Source organism: Helianthus annuus, chromosome 16, assembly GCF_002127325.2.
Source record: "Helianthus annuus cultivar XRQ/B chromosome 16, HanXRQr2.0-SUNRISE, whole genome shotgun sequence".
Taxonomy (NCBI): domain Eukaryota; kingdom Viridiplantae; phylum Streptophyta; class Magnoliopsida; order Asterales; family Asteraceae; genus Helianthus; species Helianthus annuus.
The window spans coordinates 191,644,799-191,660,371 of NC_035448.2; the positions used below are offsets into that span (position 1 = coordinate 191,644,799).

The 15,573-nt window shown below is 38.2% G+C and overlaps 2 protein-coding genes across 8 annotated transcripts; both read left to right on the top strand.

The window, feature by feature from the left end:
- The first annotated feature begins 4,834 nt into the window (after positions 1 to 4,834).
- Positions 4,835 to 7,434, top strand: LOC110914961 (F-box/FBD/LRR-repeat protein At1g13570). Its single transcript, XM_022159568.2, has 5 exons — positions 4,835 to 5,677; positions 5,763 to 6,366; positions 6,442 to 6,558; positions 6,636 to 6,791; positions 6,865 to 7,434. The coding sequence occupies exons 2-5, from the start codon at positions 5,770 to 5,772 to the stop codon at positions 7,174 to 7,176; spliced, it is 1,182 nt and encodes a 393-aa protein (XP_022015260.1). The 5' UTR covers positions 4,835 to 5,677; positions 5,763 to 5,769; the 3' UTR covers positions 7,177 to 7,434.
- Positions 7,435 to 9,534: 2,100 nt separating this feature from the next.
- On the top strand, positions 9,535 to 13,726 carry LOC118479235 (F-box/FBD/LRR-repeat protein At1g13570-like). Of its 7 annotated transcripts, none has more exons than XR_004883291.1 (6): positions 9,543 to 9,691; positions 10,870 to 11,475; positions 11,544 to 11,663; positions 11,741 to 11,896; positions 11,976 to 12,424; positions 13,010 to 13,726. XR_004883291.1 is itself a non-coding variant. In XM_035985022.1 (6 exons), exons 3-6 carry the CDS (start codon positions 10,885 to 10,887, stop codon positions 12,276 to 12,278), a joined length of 1,170 nt encoding a protein of 389 aa, XP_035840915.1. In that variant the 5' UTR covers positions 9,558 to 9,691; positions 9,928 to 10,585; positions 10,870 to 10,884; the 3' UTR covers positions 12,279 to 12,709. The 7 variants fall into 7 exon arrangements, 5 of the variants coding, with proteins under 5 accessions (XP_022015259.1, XP_035840916.1, XP_035840917.1 ...); XR_004883290.1 differs by having other exon boundaries at positions 9,558 to 9,691; positions 9,928 to 11,475; XM_035985022.1 differs by lacking the exon at positions 13,010 to 13,726 and adding an exon at positions 9,928 to 10,585 and having other exon boundaries at positions 9,558 to 9,691; positions 11,976 to 12,709.
- The last annotated feature ends 1,847 nt before the right edge of the window (positions 13,727 to 15,573 follow it).

Below are 15,573 nucleotides of genomic sequence, written 5' to 3' on the forward strand. Positions count from 1 at the left end.
TATAAACTAGGCTATCCGGAAGCTTCACTTCTCCAAACTCTTCACTTGTAAGATCAAATGAAACAATCAAATTACCATCAACCCTACCACTAACAAGAAAATAAACAACTCCACCTACAACCACCTGTTCCCCACCAAACTTAAAACACTTACTCGGTACATTGCTGCTATACGCACTTCTTAAAAACCCTCGTGCTTAGCGTAAACACCTCAACCTGCCACGGGACCACATCTTCCATATTAATCCTAATTTTAATGATCTTCGGATCTATAGTCTCCGGACAAACCCCAAACCCTAACACATTTACATGTAACCCATCACCAACCATCCGAGGCAGAACAACATCAACCGCTTTCCTAATAGAAGGATTCCAAATAATCGCTTTATTTTCGATACCGAACAAACACAATAAGCCGTGAGAGCTGTCAATTCTTGTATAATGTTTATCCATATCAACTACCAATTGGGGAATAGTAACAGGAACCTTATGATGGGGGAAAGTAGCAGTATCATTGTCAGCAATTGAAACATATTTTAGCTCGCGATGAGGAGGGTCGTGATACCTTACGAGCAGATGTTGCTAATTCTGTTGGGTGATATGATTTCGAATGAAATCGGAACTGTCGATGAGGGACTTCCATGCTTTGCAGACTGTTCGGAATCGAATCAACGGTTCCACCGGAAGCTTGTTCATGATTATCTCTTGGACTTCGAAGGGAATGTTGTGTGACATTTTGATTTTGATGATTGAGATATGAGATTTCTAGGGTTTGGACTAAAGCAAATGACGGTTTGTTCTCCGTGGGAAGTTTAAAGGAGCCGCTTAATGAGTTTAGCAGCCTTTCTGCTCAGATTCAGTTCCCTTCCAACAGTTGGGTCCCAGCAAAGGTGAGATTTGTTACATGGCGCACGGAGCTTCGGAGACTACCTACTATGGATGCTCTTCTTAGGAGGAATATCCACGTCCAAAATCCCATGTGCCGTCTATCTTGGGACATCCAAGAATTAGTGGAACATATTTTTATCACGTGCCATTTCTCTCAAACGGTGGAGTATTATCAGTATTTGATGCCATCTCTCCCCCATATACGCTTTTAAGATGAAGGATTTGCTTTCTACTCACAAGCTACAAACACGGTCCGGTACAATTAATAACGGAGGAGATTAAAGAAGCTTCGTATAAAAGTTTAAAGGCGAGATCAAAGTATACTTCGATTACACGTCAAGAATGGTGGGATTTTAATGTAGTTTGGTAATTTGTTTATGTTTAAGCTTTTCTTTTGTATAATCCAGCTTCTGGCTGGGTGTTTCCTTTTTTGTTTTGTACTGGTTTTGAGTTAATAAAAAGTTCCGTTGGCTATTCAAAAAAAAAAAATAATAATAATAACTATTTTCTAAGATGATTCATTCGTACCTGTCACCCGTTCAAAGTATTAAACATCACCCTTTGGCCTAGAATTTAAGAAATCACATCCGGCGTTCCTCAAGATCGTAGTTCACTTTATTTGCACTTGCGTTTAGTTCATCTTCAAGGCTTCAAAGTGAATATGTAAATTTCCTCGTTTTTTTTCTTCAATTTGAAGTCTAGAATCATTTTTTTCTTCAATTAGAAGTCTAGAAAGAAGAAAGGTAAACATATTGATTAAAATAAAATTGTAAAAAAAAATAACAATTTATGTTCAAATAACTTAATTTGATTTTCTGGCTTAGTTAAAAGGTTACCTAAACTTATAAACATTAAGTCCACTAGTTTATGACATTAGATATGTTAAACAATAAATAGATAATTGAATGTAAAAGAAGTTTGTTTTATTAATAAACGAACAAAAAAATGGTTTTATATTATTTACATAAACTAGCGAATATTAACATGTCTTTTTTGTACAATTATGTTTGTGAACGTTCTTATCTTCGTTCATTTAGATATTCATTCAAATAAAATTTGAGTCCAACCCATTTTAGAACCATCTTCTTAGTTCATTTCCAAATTTAGAACCATTAGCCCATGCATTTCCCTTTCCCCAATCCCATCAATGCACTTCCCTTTTCCCCGATCACAAACACTCGCCCTCTTTGTCCCTAATAGCACTCATCCATTCATCATCTCTCACCCACCATTAAAATTTAAAAAATTTTAATAAAACATCATTACATCCTACTCCCTATCTTTATCTGACGAGGGACCAACTACTAAAATAGTGGACCTGTATAATATTATTGTTGCGGCTCTTATTTTGGTTAAATGCGTTATGCTTCAGGTGTTATCCCACAGAGTCCCCGAACATGCTAGTCCATATTCGTAAAGTTACAATATATGGATTGTCCTTTGCGAAAGCAGTTGAGCCGGTGAACTAACCATTTGAAGGCGACCCCATTTTGGTGAGAACCGTTTCGGCCTAAACCAAGTTGTTACATTTTGCTAAAACATATTGTTTTGACTCATCCCATCTTTTTACGTAGTATGTTTATTGGCGTCAGGTTTATGATTCTCGTGCATTTTGTCATTTAGCTAGAAATATTACCTTTATCCAACATAAGCAATGCCACAAACCGCCATGAACGAACATGAACATCAACACACAAATGAACATATGCAGTGCTTTGTATGATAATGAGCTCCCCGTTGTTAGAGAAAATTGATTTTCTGGTAAATAGTTTTAATATTATTTATGGTAGTGGTTCGTTGTACTTTTATTGACTTTTTAACATGTTTTATAATTAGATGTTTGATAATGACAAGTTGCCTGTTCAACAAACTCCCACCAACTTCCTTGATCCAGAAGAGTACCCAGATATGAACTTGGGTTATCTCGAGACATTGAAGATAGAAAACTTTAGTAAGTTACCTCTTGAGATGGAATTTGTGAAACTTATCATGGCTAAGTCACCTGAGCTAGAGGAAGTACGAATTAAGCTTAATGTCAATGTTTCTGTTGATGAAGAACTGAAGATGCTTAGAGAAATGCTGCTATTCTCGTTTCCGCGGGCTTCTCCTAATGCTAAATTAATCATTGATCGCCCATAAACTGCTATATAAAGGCTTTTATTTGGATGAAGTGGTTAATTCATAAGATCTTGCAATTTATACACAAATTTATTTTAGTTAAACTTCATAAAGCTAGTTTGGTGCTTGGAAAAGTTTTTATAATGGTAAAATGTTGGTCACTATATGGGATTACATGCTTTTAAACCAAATTCAGGCATGCTAGGAGTCTCCTCGCGGCAGTACAAAATCCTAAGCTCTACTGGAAAGGTTTTTGATGCTGTCAATATGCATTCTGTAGAGTGTTGTGATCTGATGTGTGGTTGAGATATATACAAAGCGTAATCCATCAATACTCGTCTGGTCTGTTTTTTAGACGGTGGTAAAGTTGAAAATGGTGTTGGTTTTCTTGCAGCCGCATAGCAGCAGGGGGTGGTGGCAACACTGCACACCCGTAGCTCGGATGCTTATGACTTAAAGAAAGAAGAAAAGGACGAAGAGAGAAGAGTCCGATGGTGTAAGCTCTTTTCTAACATCTTTGAAATTCAATTAGCGGCTCACACCCGAATTTTCTATACGATACGGTGACAATTCTTTAAAACAAGCTCTAACCTAACCAAATTGACTATTTTTAAACAGTCTGTTTCAACCGGTAAGCGTTTTGTCACCCATTTTCTAAAACGAATCGTTCTTATGCGTCACCCGTTCAAAGTAAAAAAAAAAAAAAAAACATAATCCTTCGGCCAACCTTATAAAAAATCACTCTCCATTCTTTGAGATCGTAGTTCTTTGTTTGTACATCCGGCCATTTAGTTCATCTTCAAGACTTCAAAGTCAAGATGTAAAGTTCCTCGTTTTTTTCTTCAATATAGGTAAATAGATTGATTAAAATAAAATTGTAAAAAAAGTTATCTTATGTTGTGTAAAGTTCAAATAACTTAAATTGTTTTTCTGGCTTAGGTAAAAGGTTAACTAAACTTATAAACATTAGCTACACTAGTTAAATGATATTAGATATGTTAAACAATACCTCTAAACAAATAGATAATTGAGTGTAGAAGAAGTTCGTTTAATTAATGACCGAACACAAAAAAGGTTTTATATTATTTACTTAAACTAGCGAATATGAACATAGGTCTTGTTTATACATTTATGTTCATAAACATTCTTTTATCTTCGTTCATAAAAAAAAATTAAATACGCAGTATGGAGGTAATAATCATTTTCCAAATCCAAAGCATAAGGGTCTTTTTGGTATGTGGTAATGGAATGGAATAGACGAGGTAATGGAATGGATGAGGTAATGGAATTGATCACTAACATTCCATGTCTTGTTTGGTTACCATGTGTGAATGGAATGAACAATTACTTTTTGTTGTTTGGTACGTGAAAAAAGACAAATGAATAAAATCAGATGGCGGTGGTCAGTGATGGGCGATGATGGGGCGTGGTGCTAGGTGTCAGTTGTAGCGGCACGGTGGTGATGGGTGGAGACGACGGCAGATGGTGACAACGGTGGTGGTGGATGACAGTGCATGTAGGTGGCGGCAGTGGCGATGGTGGTGGCAGGGGTGGTCGGAGGTGGTAGCAGCGACGTCGGTGGTCGGAGGTGGCGGTGGGTGGTGGCGGTTGATAGCGGGGGGGGGGGGGGGGGGGGGTTGGGTGGTGGCGGTGATCGGAGGTGGCAGCGGCAATAGTGGCGGCGATGATCGAAGGTGGGTGGTGGCGACGCACGGTGGCGAGGACGGAGGTGGCGGGTGGCGGCGGTAGGTGGTGGCGGGTGGCGCGGGGGTGGGGGTGGGTGACGGCGGCGGATGATGGTGGTGGTGGTGGTGTGTGTGATAGCAATGGTGGTGGGTTGTGGTGTGGTGTTGTTAATAAAGTGTGAAGATGGAATGGAATGGAAAAAAACATGGGGGGACGGATGAAATGATTTTGAGGAAATGAAATGTATTTTATAATGAACGATTCCATTCTATCGACCAATGAAACACTCTTTTCTTCATTCCCTCACAATGGTCCATTCCATTTCACCTCTCAATCCTGCATACCAAACGCTACCTAAGGGTGTAGGGAGTGGTTAGACACCTTGAATAGGTAAACTACCAAATCACCTAATCATATAGCGTCATGTCAATTGTTTACCTAATGCTAAAAAACGTTGCGATGGTTTACCTAATGGGATTTGGTTAACTATTTAAAAAAAAAAAGAAAAAATATGTGATTGGTTGAGAAAGCATGGACCCCACCACACAACCCTCTCTCTCCCCTTCCCTCCCTTCACCGAGTCGGTGAACCTTCACCGATTTCTCCCCCAAAATCGGTAATGTTGGAACGGTAAACAAATGTGGCGGTGGTCACCGATCGGTGTCGACCACCTTTACCGACTCGACACCATAAACCCTAATTAATTAAATATACACAGTGGAGGTAATAATGATTTTCCAAATTCCAAAGCATGTCGATTGAAATTCTCTCCATGGCACCATATGCAACGTTTCATTGCTCAATACATCATCTATCTATAAAGCCCTTCTGTCGACTGTCCGCTCCTGTAATAATCTCCTCTTGCTTTTTTCAACCGACGAATGTCGTCGTCGTGGATTAACCGGCCACCGCTTCAAGCGCTTACTATCTAAGTTTCTTCATCGCTTCATTTGTGTTTCGTGTTCTGCTGATTTTCTTTACCAGAGGTAATTGGTTAGAGTAACTACTATAGAAATGCTTTGTGGAGATTTAGGTGTTTGATTGATTTTTTGTTTGTATTCTACTTTTCAGCACTATTATGGAGTATCAAAACCCAACAAGAACTCGAAGCCTGAATTCGGATATCATCAGCACCCTTCCTCAAAACATTATTGAAGATATTCTAACTCGTATGCCACTCCGAAGTGCACTGAGAACGAGTGTTTTGTCAATGAAATGGCGGTATACTTGGCGGGGTATGCCTAAACTTGTATTTACAGACGATTTGGTTGCATCTAATCATCTTTCCAGACAGTTGAAAAAGTATAAGCTTGTCAATGCCATCTTACATGTTTTATTATTCCACAATGGTCCGGAGACACTAGAGTTCGACTGTTCGGTTGTTCGTCTTCATATGGAGTCTGAGTTTGCCCAAATAATAAGCTATCTTGCAAGGGGAAATACAGTGAAAAAAATTATCTTTATTAGTGATAATAGATCCTTCAAGTTACCGGTTTCTTTCTTTGCATTGCAAGGATTAGAAGTTGTACATCTTGATACTTGTACTTTGGAACCACCATTGACGTTTAACGGGGCTAGTTCGTTGACAAGAATGACTTTTCGGAATGTTGAGGTTTCTGCTCAAGTGCTTCAACGTTTCATTTCCAAGTGCTCGTTGCTTCATTATTTCGTTTTGGTTAGTTCTATATAACCATTTATGGATTAAAGCTTCTTCAGTTGATGATGTTATATTAAAGATGTTTTAATGCAGGTAGAACTAGAAAAAGGCATTGAGTCTGTACCAGAAGGAAACAATTTTACATTTGTTGATCTTTTTCAATGTGTTCCTTTGCTTAATACTTTTGCTATCACAAAGCATTATATGAAGGTATTGTTTAAGTTAAAGATTACATCTGATGTAAGATTATGGCGTTTGCTAAATCTGACTTTCGTCTTTGGTCAAAGTACTTGTGTGCAGGTGGCATGCCATATAAGCTTTCAACTTCACTTGTCCATCTCAATTATCTGTTTTTGAATGTGTGTTTGGTGGAACAAAATGAGATTTCTTCTGCCCTTTGTATCATCAGGAGCTCCCCTGTGTTGGAGACTATGAAATTTCTGGTAAATAGTTTTATTATTTTAACGGTAGTGGTCGTTATACTTACATTTACATTTTAACATGCTTCCTACTTAGATGTATGATAATGAAAAACTGCCTGTTCAACAAACTGCCACCAACTTTCTTGATCTGGAAGGCTACCCAGATATGAAGTTGGATCATCTTGAGACGTTTTGGATAAATAACTTTAGTAACTTACCTCTTGAGATGGAATTTGTGAGGCTCATTATGGCCAAATCACCTGTGCTAAAGAAAGTTCGAATTTTGCTTAACGACAATGTTTCCGTTGATGAAGAAGTGAAGATGCTTAGAGAGTTGGTTTCAAACCCAATTCCGCGGGCATCACCTTCTGCAAAGTTAACCATTGTACGCCCAGAAACTTCTTAATGAAGGCGGTTATTTTAATGACGCTAGTTAATTTCCTTAGTTCGTTTGATGATGATGCTAGTTAATTTTCTCATTTTGAATGCTTTTAAGGACTATTTTGTTTGTGTTTTGATAATGCCATTTTGTGTTATCTATGAACAATTAGTTTGTAAGAAGTAATAGACAACTGTTTTATTTTGACCTTCTTCTATCTAGCACCTATTTGTACCGAATGGAAACATGTTTTTACCCTTCTGAATGTCACAAGGTTTTGCAAAATCAAGTTAATTATTTTCTTATTTTGAATACTTTGAAACATATTCTAACCAAACAAAATTGATTATTTTTTAAACGGCCTGTTTCAACCTGTACCCATTTTTTGTCTAAACCTTTTCAAATAACTATTTTCTAAAACGACTCCTTCTTACCTGTCATTTGTTCAAAGAAAAAAAAACATAACCCTTCGGCCTAGGATTCACATCCCCATTCCTCGAGATCGAAGTTCCTTGTTTCCACATCCCTTTAGTTTATCTTCAAGGCTTCAAAGTCAAGTTGTAAAGTTCCTTGTTTTTTTATTCAAAATCGTAGTTCCTTGTTTTTTATACATGTGTACTGTGTGTGAGGTTCATTGGGGAACACTTAAAAAATGAGGAACAGCGGGGAACCGACTCAAACGAACTCCGATTGGACTCATTTCAGTTGCGTTGGAACCGGCTCGTCGAACCCTAACTAGGATCTTTTAACCCTGAACCCTAAATCATAACCCCTAAACCCTAAATATATTAGGGTTTGGCTTTTAGGGTTTTTCTTTAGGGTTTAGCTTTAGGGTTTAGCTTTAGGGTATAGATTTAGTGTTTAGGGTTTAGCTTTAGGGTTTAGGGTTTAGCTTTAGGGTTTAGCTTAGGGTTTAGCCTTTAGGGTTTAGTTTTTAGGGTTTATTGTTTAGATTGTACGGTTTATCTTAGGTTTTAGCCTTATTTTTTAGCTTTAGGGTTTAGAGTTTAGGAGTTAGGATTTAGGGTTTAGGGTTGAAAGATCTTAGTTAGGGTTCGACGAGCCGGTTCCAACGCCGCTGGAATGAGTCCAATCGGAGTTCGTTTGAGCCGGTTCCCCGCTGTTCCCCAATTTTTAAGTGTTCCCCAATGAACCTTCCCTTGTGTACTGTTATGTATAGTATCTAAAACACATTATTCAACTAAGTACACTTGTGTACGGATTTATACATAATACATACACATGTGTGCAGTTTCATACATGAATAAGTACGCACGAATAGAGGTGTACAAATCGGTTTTTTTTAAAAACCGGTTTCGGTTATTAACCGGTTTCGGTTTTTTCACCCAAAATAAAAACCGGTTTTTTTTATAACCAGTTCCGGTTACTAACCGGTTTTTGAGGTCCAAAACAATAACCGGTATAACCGGTTTTTCCCCAAAAAACTGGTTTTTTACCGGTTTTAACCAGTTTTTTACTAACCGGTTCGGTTAATAACCGGTTTTTGAAGTCAAGAATAGTAACCGGTATAAAAACCGGCGGTTAAAAAAAACCGGTTATGAAAAAACCGGTTAAAAAAAAACGGTTTCGGTTTTTTTTTCCGGTTTCGGTTCTAAAACCAGTTTTTTGTACACCTCTACGCACGTATGCGTTAACAGAATCACAAAGTCTTATGTTTCAAAGTCGAGACAATTGTGTTTCGACGTTTGTGTATTGTGTAAAATTATACAAGTCATACCTTTGAACAAATGAAAATGTTATGCATGTCTGTCGGTGTATGGAATATAAAAAAACAATAACCGTAAGTTATAATATCTAATATTATGTCGCATTAAACAATCACAAAACAATGATAAAAAGCTTCAATAAACATTTAGTAAGAAAAAAGGAAAAAATAACCAACGGAAAAAAAAGGTGCATCTATCAGTGTTTAAAAATATCTCGCTACCGTTATCTTTGCTCTCATCTAATTGCCCATCAGTACCGGTGTCAGTTCCTTCGTCATACTCATAATGCTCATCCTCTTCTTCCTCGTCATCTTTTTCTGTCGACGAATCATCCTTTGTTGGGTTCCCTTTTGCCACAAAACTTACATTTCCTTTTATGTTTTTTTTTTATTTTCTTTAGAATAAATTACAAAAATCGTCATTTATTTATGTCACTTATTGCAAACTGTGTACTTTGTTTTCAGTAATTACAGAAAACGTATTCGATATTTACAAACTCTTACAACTTATGTTATTTAGCTCTAACTTAGTTAGGGGATTCGACACTTACCATTTGAAGACGACCCCATTTAGGTTAGAACCGTTTCGGCCCAAACCAAATTATTGCTTTTTGCTAGATAGTGGCCCATTTTCGAAATATGAAAACTAAAACTCAAAATGTAAAATGGTAATACAAACGCAACGACAGTGGGTTCAGTTGGGAAAACGAAGCGGCGATGAAGCCCCAAATCTTAGAAGACGATTGAGTGAGGGAGTACAGTACAAGGCCCCCGCGAATTCAACAAATCGCTTGCTTAAACCCTAGACGACAAGAGGTATTTAATTCGTACTCAGTTTATTTCTTGCTGATGAATTTAATTCTATAACTCTTCCTTGGCATGAATAGTGTTTTAAAGATCAATTCGCTTCAAGAATTTGATAAATGTATAATTGTATATGTATATCCACTTCGAAATAGTTTGATTTGATTAAGTTTTTATTATTACTCGAAGCCCCCAATTTTCAATCGTTTGCCCTAAATCTGATTGGGGAATTGCATTCTACCTTGCAGCAGCAGCATTATCATATGGAGTATCAAAACCCAACAACAACTCAAACCCTAAATTCTGATATCATTAGCACCCTTCTTCTAAACATTATTGAATATATTCTTACTCGTATGCCAATCCGAGATGCACTGGTATTTGGTAAAAGTACTTGTGTGCAACTGGCATGCCACATAAGCTTCCCACTTCACTTGTCCATCTCAAAAATCTGTTTTTGCATGTGTGTTTGGTGGAACAAAGCGTGATTTCTTCTGCCCTTTGTATCATCAGACGCTCCCCTGAACTGAATCAAAGATATCATTTCCGAAATTAATTCGTAGGCCCGTTAATAACAACCCAAACTTAATTAGTAAGTGCAGCCCAAGTGACCCATTTCTATTTTGGGCCATGAAAATGGCCTAATGGGTGCCTACCTCCTACTCAAGTAGTGCTTGAAATCAACTTGTAAAACTTAGTTATTGGAGAACTGCTGAAAACAGTTATTGGTTGTATATCTGGTTTTCTAACAATTTCCAAATTCCAAAGATTGTGGATTGATATTCTCTCCATGGCTCCATATGCAACGTTTCATGGATTAACCGGCCACCGGTTCAAGCTCTTACTATCTGAGTATCTTCATTGCTTCATTTGTGTTTCGTCTTCTGCTGATTTTCTTTGCCAGAGGTGACTCGTATTCAGTTTTTTTTTTAACAACCAACTGCTGTACAGCTTTCTAGTTCTTTTCATGATCAATAGTGCTATATGAAGATCAGTTCAGTCCAGTTTAAGAATTTGATATATATTTGATTTTAGTAAATTTGTGTTATTGTTCGGAGGCCCCCCATGTCATTCCTTTTTAACCCTGAATCTGATTCTAGTGTGTGTTTTGTCAACCCCTGACTATTTGTTGTCGAATAAGGAATTTAGGATTAAGGAGTTTGATTGTGTTTTTGCATTCTACCATGCAGCAGCACTATTATAATATGGAGCATCACCCCCCAACAAGAACTCGAAAACTAAAATCGGATTTCATCAGCACCCTTCCCCAAAACATTATTGAGGATATTCTAACTCGTATACCCCTCCAAGAAGCACTGAGAACGAGTGTTTTGTCAAAGAAATGGCGGCATACTTGGCGGGGCATGCCTAAACTTGTATTTACAGACAATATGGTTAATCATCTTCGCATACAGTTGAACAAGTATAAGCTTATCAGTGCTATCTTCCATGTTTTATTATTCCACAACGGTCCGACAATAGTAGAGTTTAGATGTTCGGTTGGCGAACTTCATATGGAGTCTGAGTTTGCCCAGATATTAAGTGTTCTTGCAAGGGGAAATACAGTGAAAGAATTTATCTTTATTAGTGATAATAGATCCAACAAGTTACCGGTTTCTTTCTTTGCATTGCAAGGATTAGAACATGTACATCTTGAAAATTGTACTTTGGAACCCCCATTGACGTTTAACGGGGTTAGTTCATTGACGGTCATGAATTTTCAGAATGTTGAGGTTTCTGCTCAAGTGCTTCAACATTTCATTTCCAAGTGCCCGCTGCTTCAGTCTTTCATTTTGGTTAGTTCTATATAACCATTTATGGATTAAAGCTTCTTCAGTTGATGATGATGTTATTTTAAATGCAGATAGAAGTAGGAAAAGGCATTGAGTCTGTACCAGCTGGAGGAAACAATTTTACATTAGTTGATCTTTTTCAATGTGTTCCTTTGCTTGAGGGTTTTGGTATCACAAAGCATTATATGAAGGTATTGTTTAAGTTAAAGATTACATCTGATGTAAGATTATGGCGTTTGCTAAATCTGACTTTCGTATTTGGTCAAAGTACTTGTGTGCAGGTGGCATGCCACATAAGCTTCCAGCTTCACTAGTCCATCTCAGTTATCTGTTTTTGCATGTGTGTTTGGTGGAACAAAACGAGATTTCTTCTGCCCTTTGTATCATCAGGAGCTCCCCTGTGTTGGGGAGAATCGTTTTTCTGGTAAATAGTTTTAATATTATTTATTATGGCAGTGGTTCTTTATATTTTTATTGACGTTTTTAACCTATTTTCTAATTAGATGGATAATAATGACAAATCGCCTGTTCAACAAACTCCAGCCAACTTTCTTGATCCAGAAGGCTACCCAGATTTGAACTTGGATCATCTTGAGATGTTGGAGATACATAACTATAGTAACTTGCCTCTTGAGATGGAATTTGTGAAACTAATCATCGCCAAGTCACCTGAGCTGGAGGAAGTACGAATTAGACTGAATAGCAATGTTTCTGCTGATGAAGAGCGGAAGATGCTTAAAGAAATGCTACTACTCCCATTTCCGCGGGCATCACCTTCTGCTAAATTAATCATTGTGAGCCCATAAACATCTTTACAAAGGCTGTATTTTCCCAACCGCCAGAGTTACCCACCGAATCCGACCCTGCGGGCATCATGCGAAGAGGACCCGCTAGTACTTCTGAGACTCCGGCTTCTGTAATGAGGCCCTTCGTAAAAACCCCTATGGCCAAGGTAAGCCCCATCGGTAGGCCTAATTTGCCTAAAGTATAGGCGAGGGCTCGACCCCCCAGAGCTATTCCTATTTTAAAAAGGGGGGCCTGGAAAATGCCCAGAAAGACAAGTACAAGTAGGCCCATGAAGCTATTAATTTCCTTGGTTAGGATTCACAGAATGCTTTTATGGATTATTAATTTCCCATGTGTAAATTCTCATGTTGCATGTTCCTTTTTTTTACTCCTGGTGATCTGTTTTTTAACACGTTTGTATTGTTAGTTATATAGATATTAGTAAGGTTTAGATTTTTGATCGCTTTTAAATGTTTCTTTAATTATAAAATAAAACTAGTTCAAAAGGGTCTTGAAGTGGTCGTTTAGGATTAATTAAAAGGTTATCTAAACTTATAAACATTAGGCTAGACGGTATGGGGACCGTCCCTGCCCCCAATGGCGTAACTTTCAAGGGGCCGGGAGGGGGGGTTCGACCCCCCGAACTTTTCGCTCAGTAGTGTTATGTATGTACGTTTTGTATAGAATTTTTTAGGTATATACGTTTTCGACCTCCTATTATAAAAAAAAATTACTTATTTAGAATTTTTAGGTTTGGTGACTTCCAACCCCCCATTGGAAATTTTCAAGCTTCGCCACTGCCCACCCCATCTTGGCCCGACACCGCTGTCAACACCATTTCGCCAGGCCCGACGTCGTCGAGAACGTCGTGTGTGGGACGACGGAGACGCTCACAAAAGGACAAAAAGTTAGGGCTTTCACCAACATCCAGCCATATACCCATCACCAACAACATCCTCTCTCGCCGGAAAATCAGGCATCTCCGGCCAAGTACCCATTCTCTCTCTCTCTCTTGCCGGAAAAGTTAAACTCTGGCCAAGTCGTTCATCGTTCATACCGAGCTCAATTAGGTAAGTTCTTTACACGATTTTATTCGTTTACATCCGTCGAACAAAAGCCCTAACACAATTCCGATTAAACTTGCATGTTTCTGTTCAATTTGGGGAATCAAAGGCTAGGGCTTGTTTGAGATTTATTTGGGGTAGGGATGGCAATCAAACCCGAACCCGATTGGTAAACCCGAAGCCCAACACATTTGGGACGGGTTTGGGGTCGGTTAATGGGGTTTGGGAATAGTTGTTATTTTTTTCGCGGGTTTGGGACGGGTTTGGGATTTAGTTATATACCCGTTTACCCGACCCAATTACCCGATAAAGTGTACCCGTTTACTCCTTGTGGTCTGTTTTAACACGTTTGTAATGTTAGTTATATAGATATTAGTAGGCTTGTGAGCCTCCTCCATTTGCTACATCTCTATGTGCAAATTTCCGATCTTTTGAATGGTGTTCTTTTTTTACTCCTGGTGATCTGTTTTTGAATGGTTCGTATTTTGAGTTGTTTGAGCTTCGATGTGGTTCTAAAATTGCTAGAATGTGTTTTTTTATGCTTGGAATTGGATTTGAAGTTGCATTTGCCCATTTTTTGTTGACCATTTTTAAACGGATCATTTCTTTCTGTGCCCATTTTTTGTTGTCAAAACCCGTTCAAATAACTATTTTCTACAACGAGTATAAACTAGGCTATCCGGAAGCTTCACTTCTCCAAACTCTTCACTTGTAAGATCAAATGAAACAATCAAATTACCATCAACCCTACCACTAACAAGAAAATAAACAACTCCACCTACAACCACCTGTTCCCCACCAAACTTAAAACACTTACTCGGTACATTGCTGCTATACGCACTTCTTAAAAACCCTCGTGCTTAGCGTAAACACCTCAACCTGCCACGGGACCACATCTTCCATATTAATCCTAATTTTAATGATCTTCGGATCTATAGTCTCCGGACAAACCCCAAACCCTAACACATTTACATGTAACCCATCACCAACCATCCGAGGCAGAACAACATCAACCGCTTTCCTAATAGAAGGATTCCAAATAATCGCTTTATTTTCGATACCGAACAAACACAATAAGCCGTGAGAGCTGTCAATTCTTGTATAATGTTTATCCATATCAACTACCAATTGGGGAATAGTAACAGGAACCTTATGATGGGGGAAAGTAGCAGTATCATTGTCAGCAATTGAAACATATTTTAGCTCGCGATGAGGAGGGTCGTGATACCTTACGAGCAGATGTTGCTAATTCTGTTGGGTGATATGATTTCGAATGAAATCGGAACTGTCGATGAGGGACTTCCATGCTTTGCAGACTGTTCGGAATCGAATCAACGGTTCCACCGGAAGCTTGTTCATGATTATCTCTTGGACTTCGAAGGGAATGTTGTGTGACATTTTGATTTTGATGATTGAGATATGAGATTTCTAGGGTTTGGACTAAAGCAAATGACGGTTTGTTCTCCGTGGGAAGTTTAAAGGAGCCGCTTAATGAGTTTAGCAGCCTTTCTGCTCAGATTCAGTTCCCTTCCAACAGTTGGGTCCCAGCAAAGGTGAGATTTGTTACATGGCGCACGGAGCTTCGGAGACTACCTACTATGGATGCTCTTCTTAGGAGGAATATCCACGTCCAAAATCCCATGTGCCGTCTATCTTGGGACATCCAAGAATTAGTGGAACATATTTTTATCACGTGCCATTTCTCTCAAACGGTGGAGTATTATCAGTATTTGATGCCATCTCTCCCCCATATACGCTTTTAAGATGAAGGATTTGCTTTCTACTCACAAGCTACAAACACGGTCCGGTACAATTAATAACGGAGGAGATTAAAGAAGCTTCGTATAAAAGTTTAAAGGCGAGATCAAAGTATACTTCGATTACACGTCAAGAATGGTGGGATTTTAATGTAGTTTGGTAATTTGTTTATGTTTAAGCTTTTCTTTTGTATAATCCAGCTTCTGGCTGGGTGTTTCCTTTTTTGTTTTGTACTGGTTTTGAGTTAATAAAAAGTTCCGTTGGCTATTCAAAAAAAAAAAATAATAATAATAACTATTTTCTAAGATGATTCATTCGTACCTGTCACCCGTTCAAAGTATTAAACATCACCCTTTGGCCTAGAATTTAAGAAATCACATCCGGCGTTCCTCAAGATCGTAGTTCACTTTATTTGCACTTGCGTTTAGTTCATCTTCAAGGCTTCAAAGTGAATATGTAAATTTCCTCGTTTTTTTTCTTCAATTTGAAGTCT

What these genes read in the sequence shown, in the direction of transcription:
- LOC118479235 (XM_035985023.1), top strand. Translation starts at nt 10,864, where the DNA reads ATGCAGCAGCACTATTATAATATGGAGCATCACCCCCCAACAAGAACT. An exon ending in TCACAAAGCATTATATGAAG is followed by an intron (nt 11,664 to 11,740) that starts GTATTGTTTAAG and finishes ATTTGGTCAAAG; the next exon opens with TACTTGTGTGCAGGTGGCAT. An exon ending in TGGGGAGAATCGTTTTTCTG is followed by an intron (nt 11,897 to 11,975) that starts GTAAATAGTTTT and finishes TTTTCTAATTAG; the next exon opens with ATGGATAATAATGACAAATC.
- LOC110914961 (XM_022159568.2), top strand. Translation starts at nt 5,770, where the DNA reads ATGGAGTATCAAAACCCAACAAGAACTCGAAGCCTGAATTCGGATATC. An exon ending in TCACAAAGCATTATATGAAG is followed by an intron (nt 6,559 to 6,635) that starts GTATTGTTTAAG and finishes CTTTGGTCAAAG; the next exon opens with TACTTGTGTGCAGGTGGCAT. An exon ending in TGGAGACTATGAAATTTCTG is followed by an intron (nt 6,792 to 6,864) that starts GTAAATAGTTTT and finishes CTTCCTACTTAG; the next exon opens with ATGTATGATAATGAAAAACT.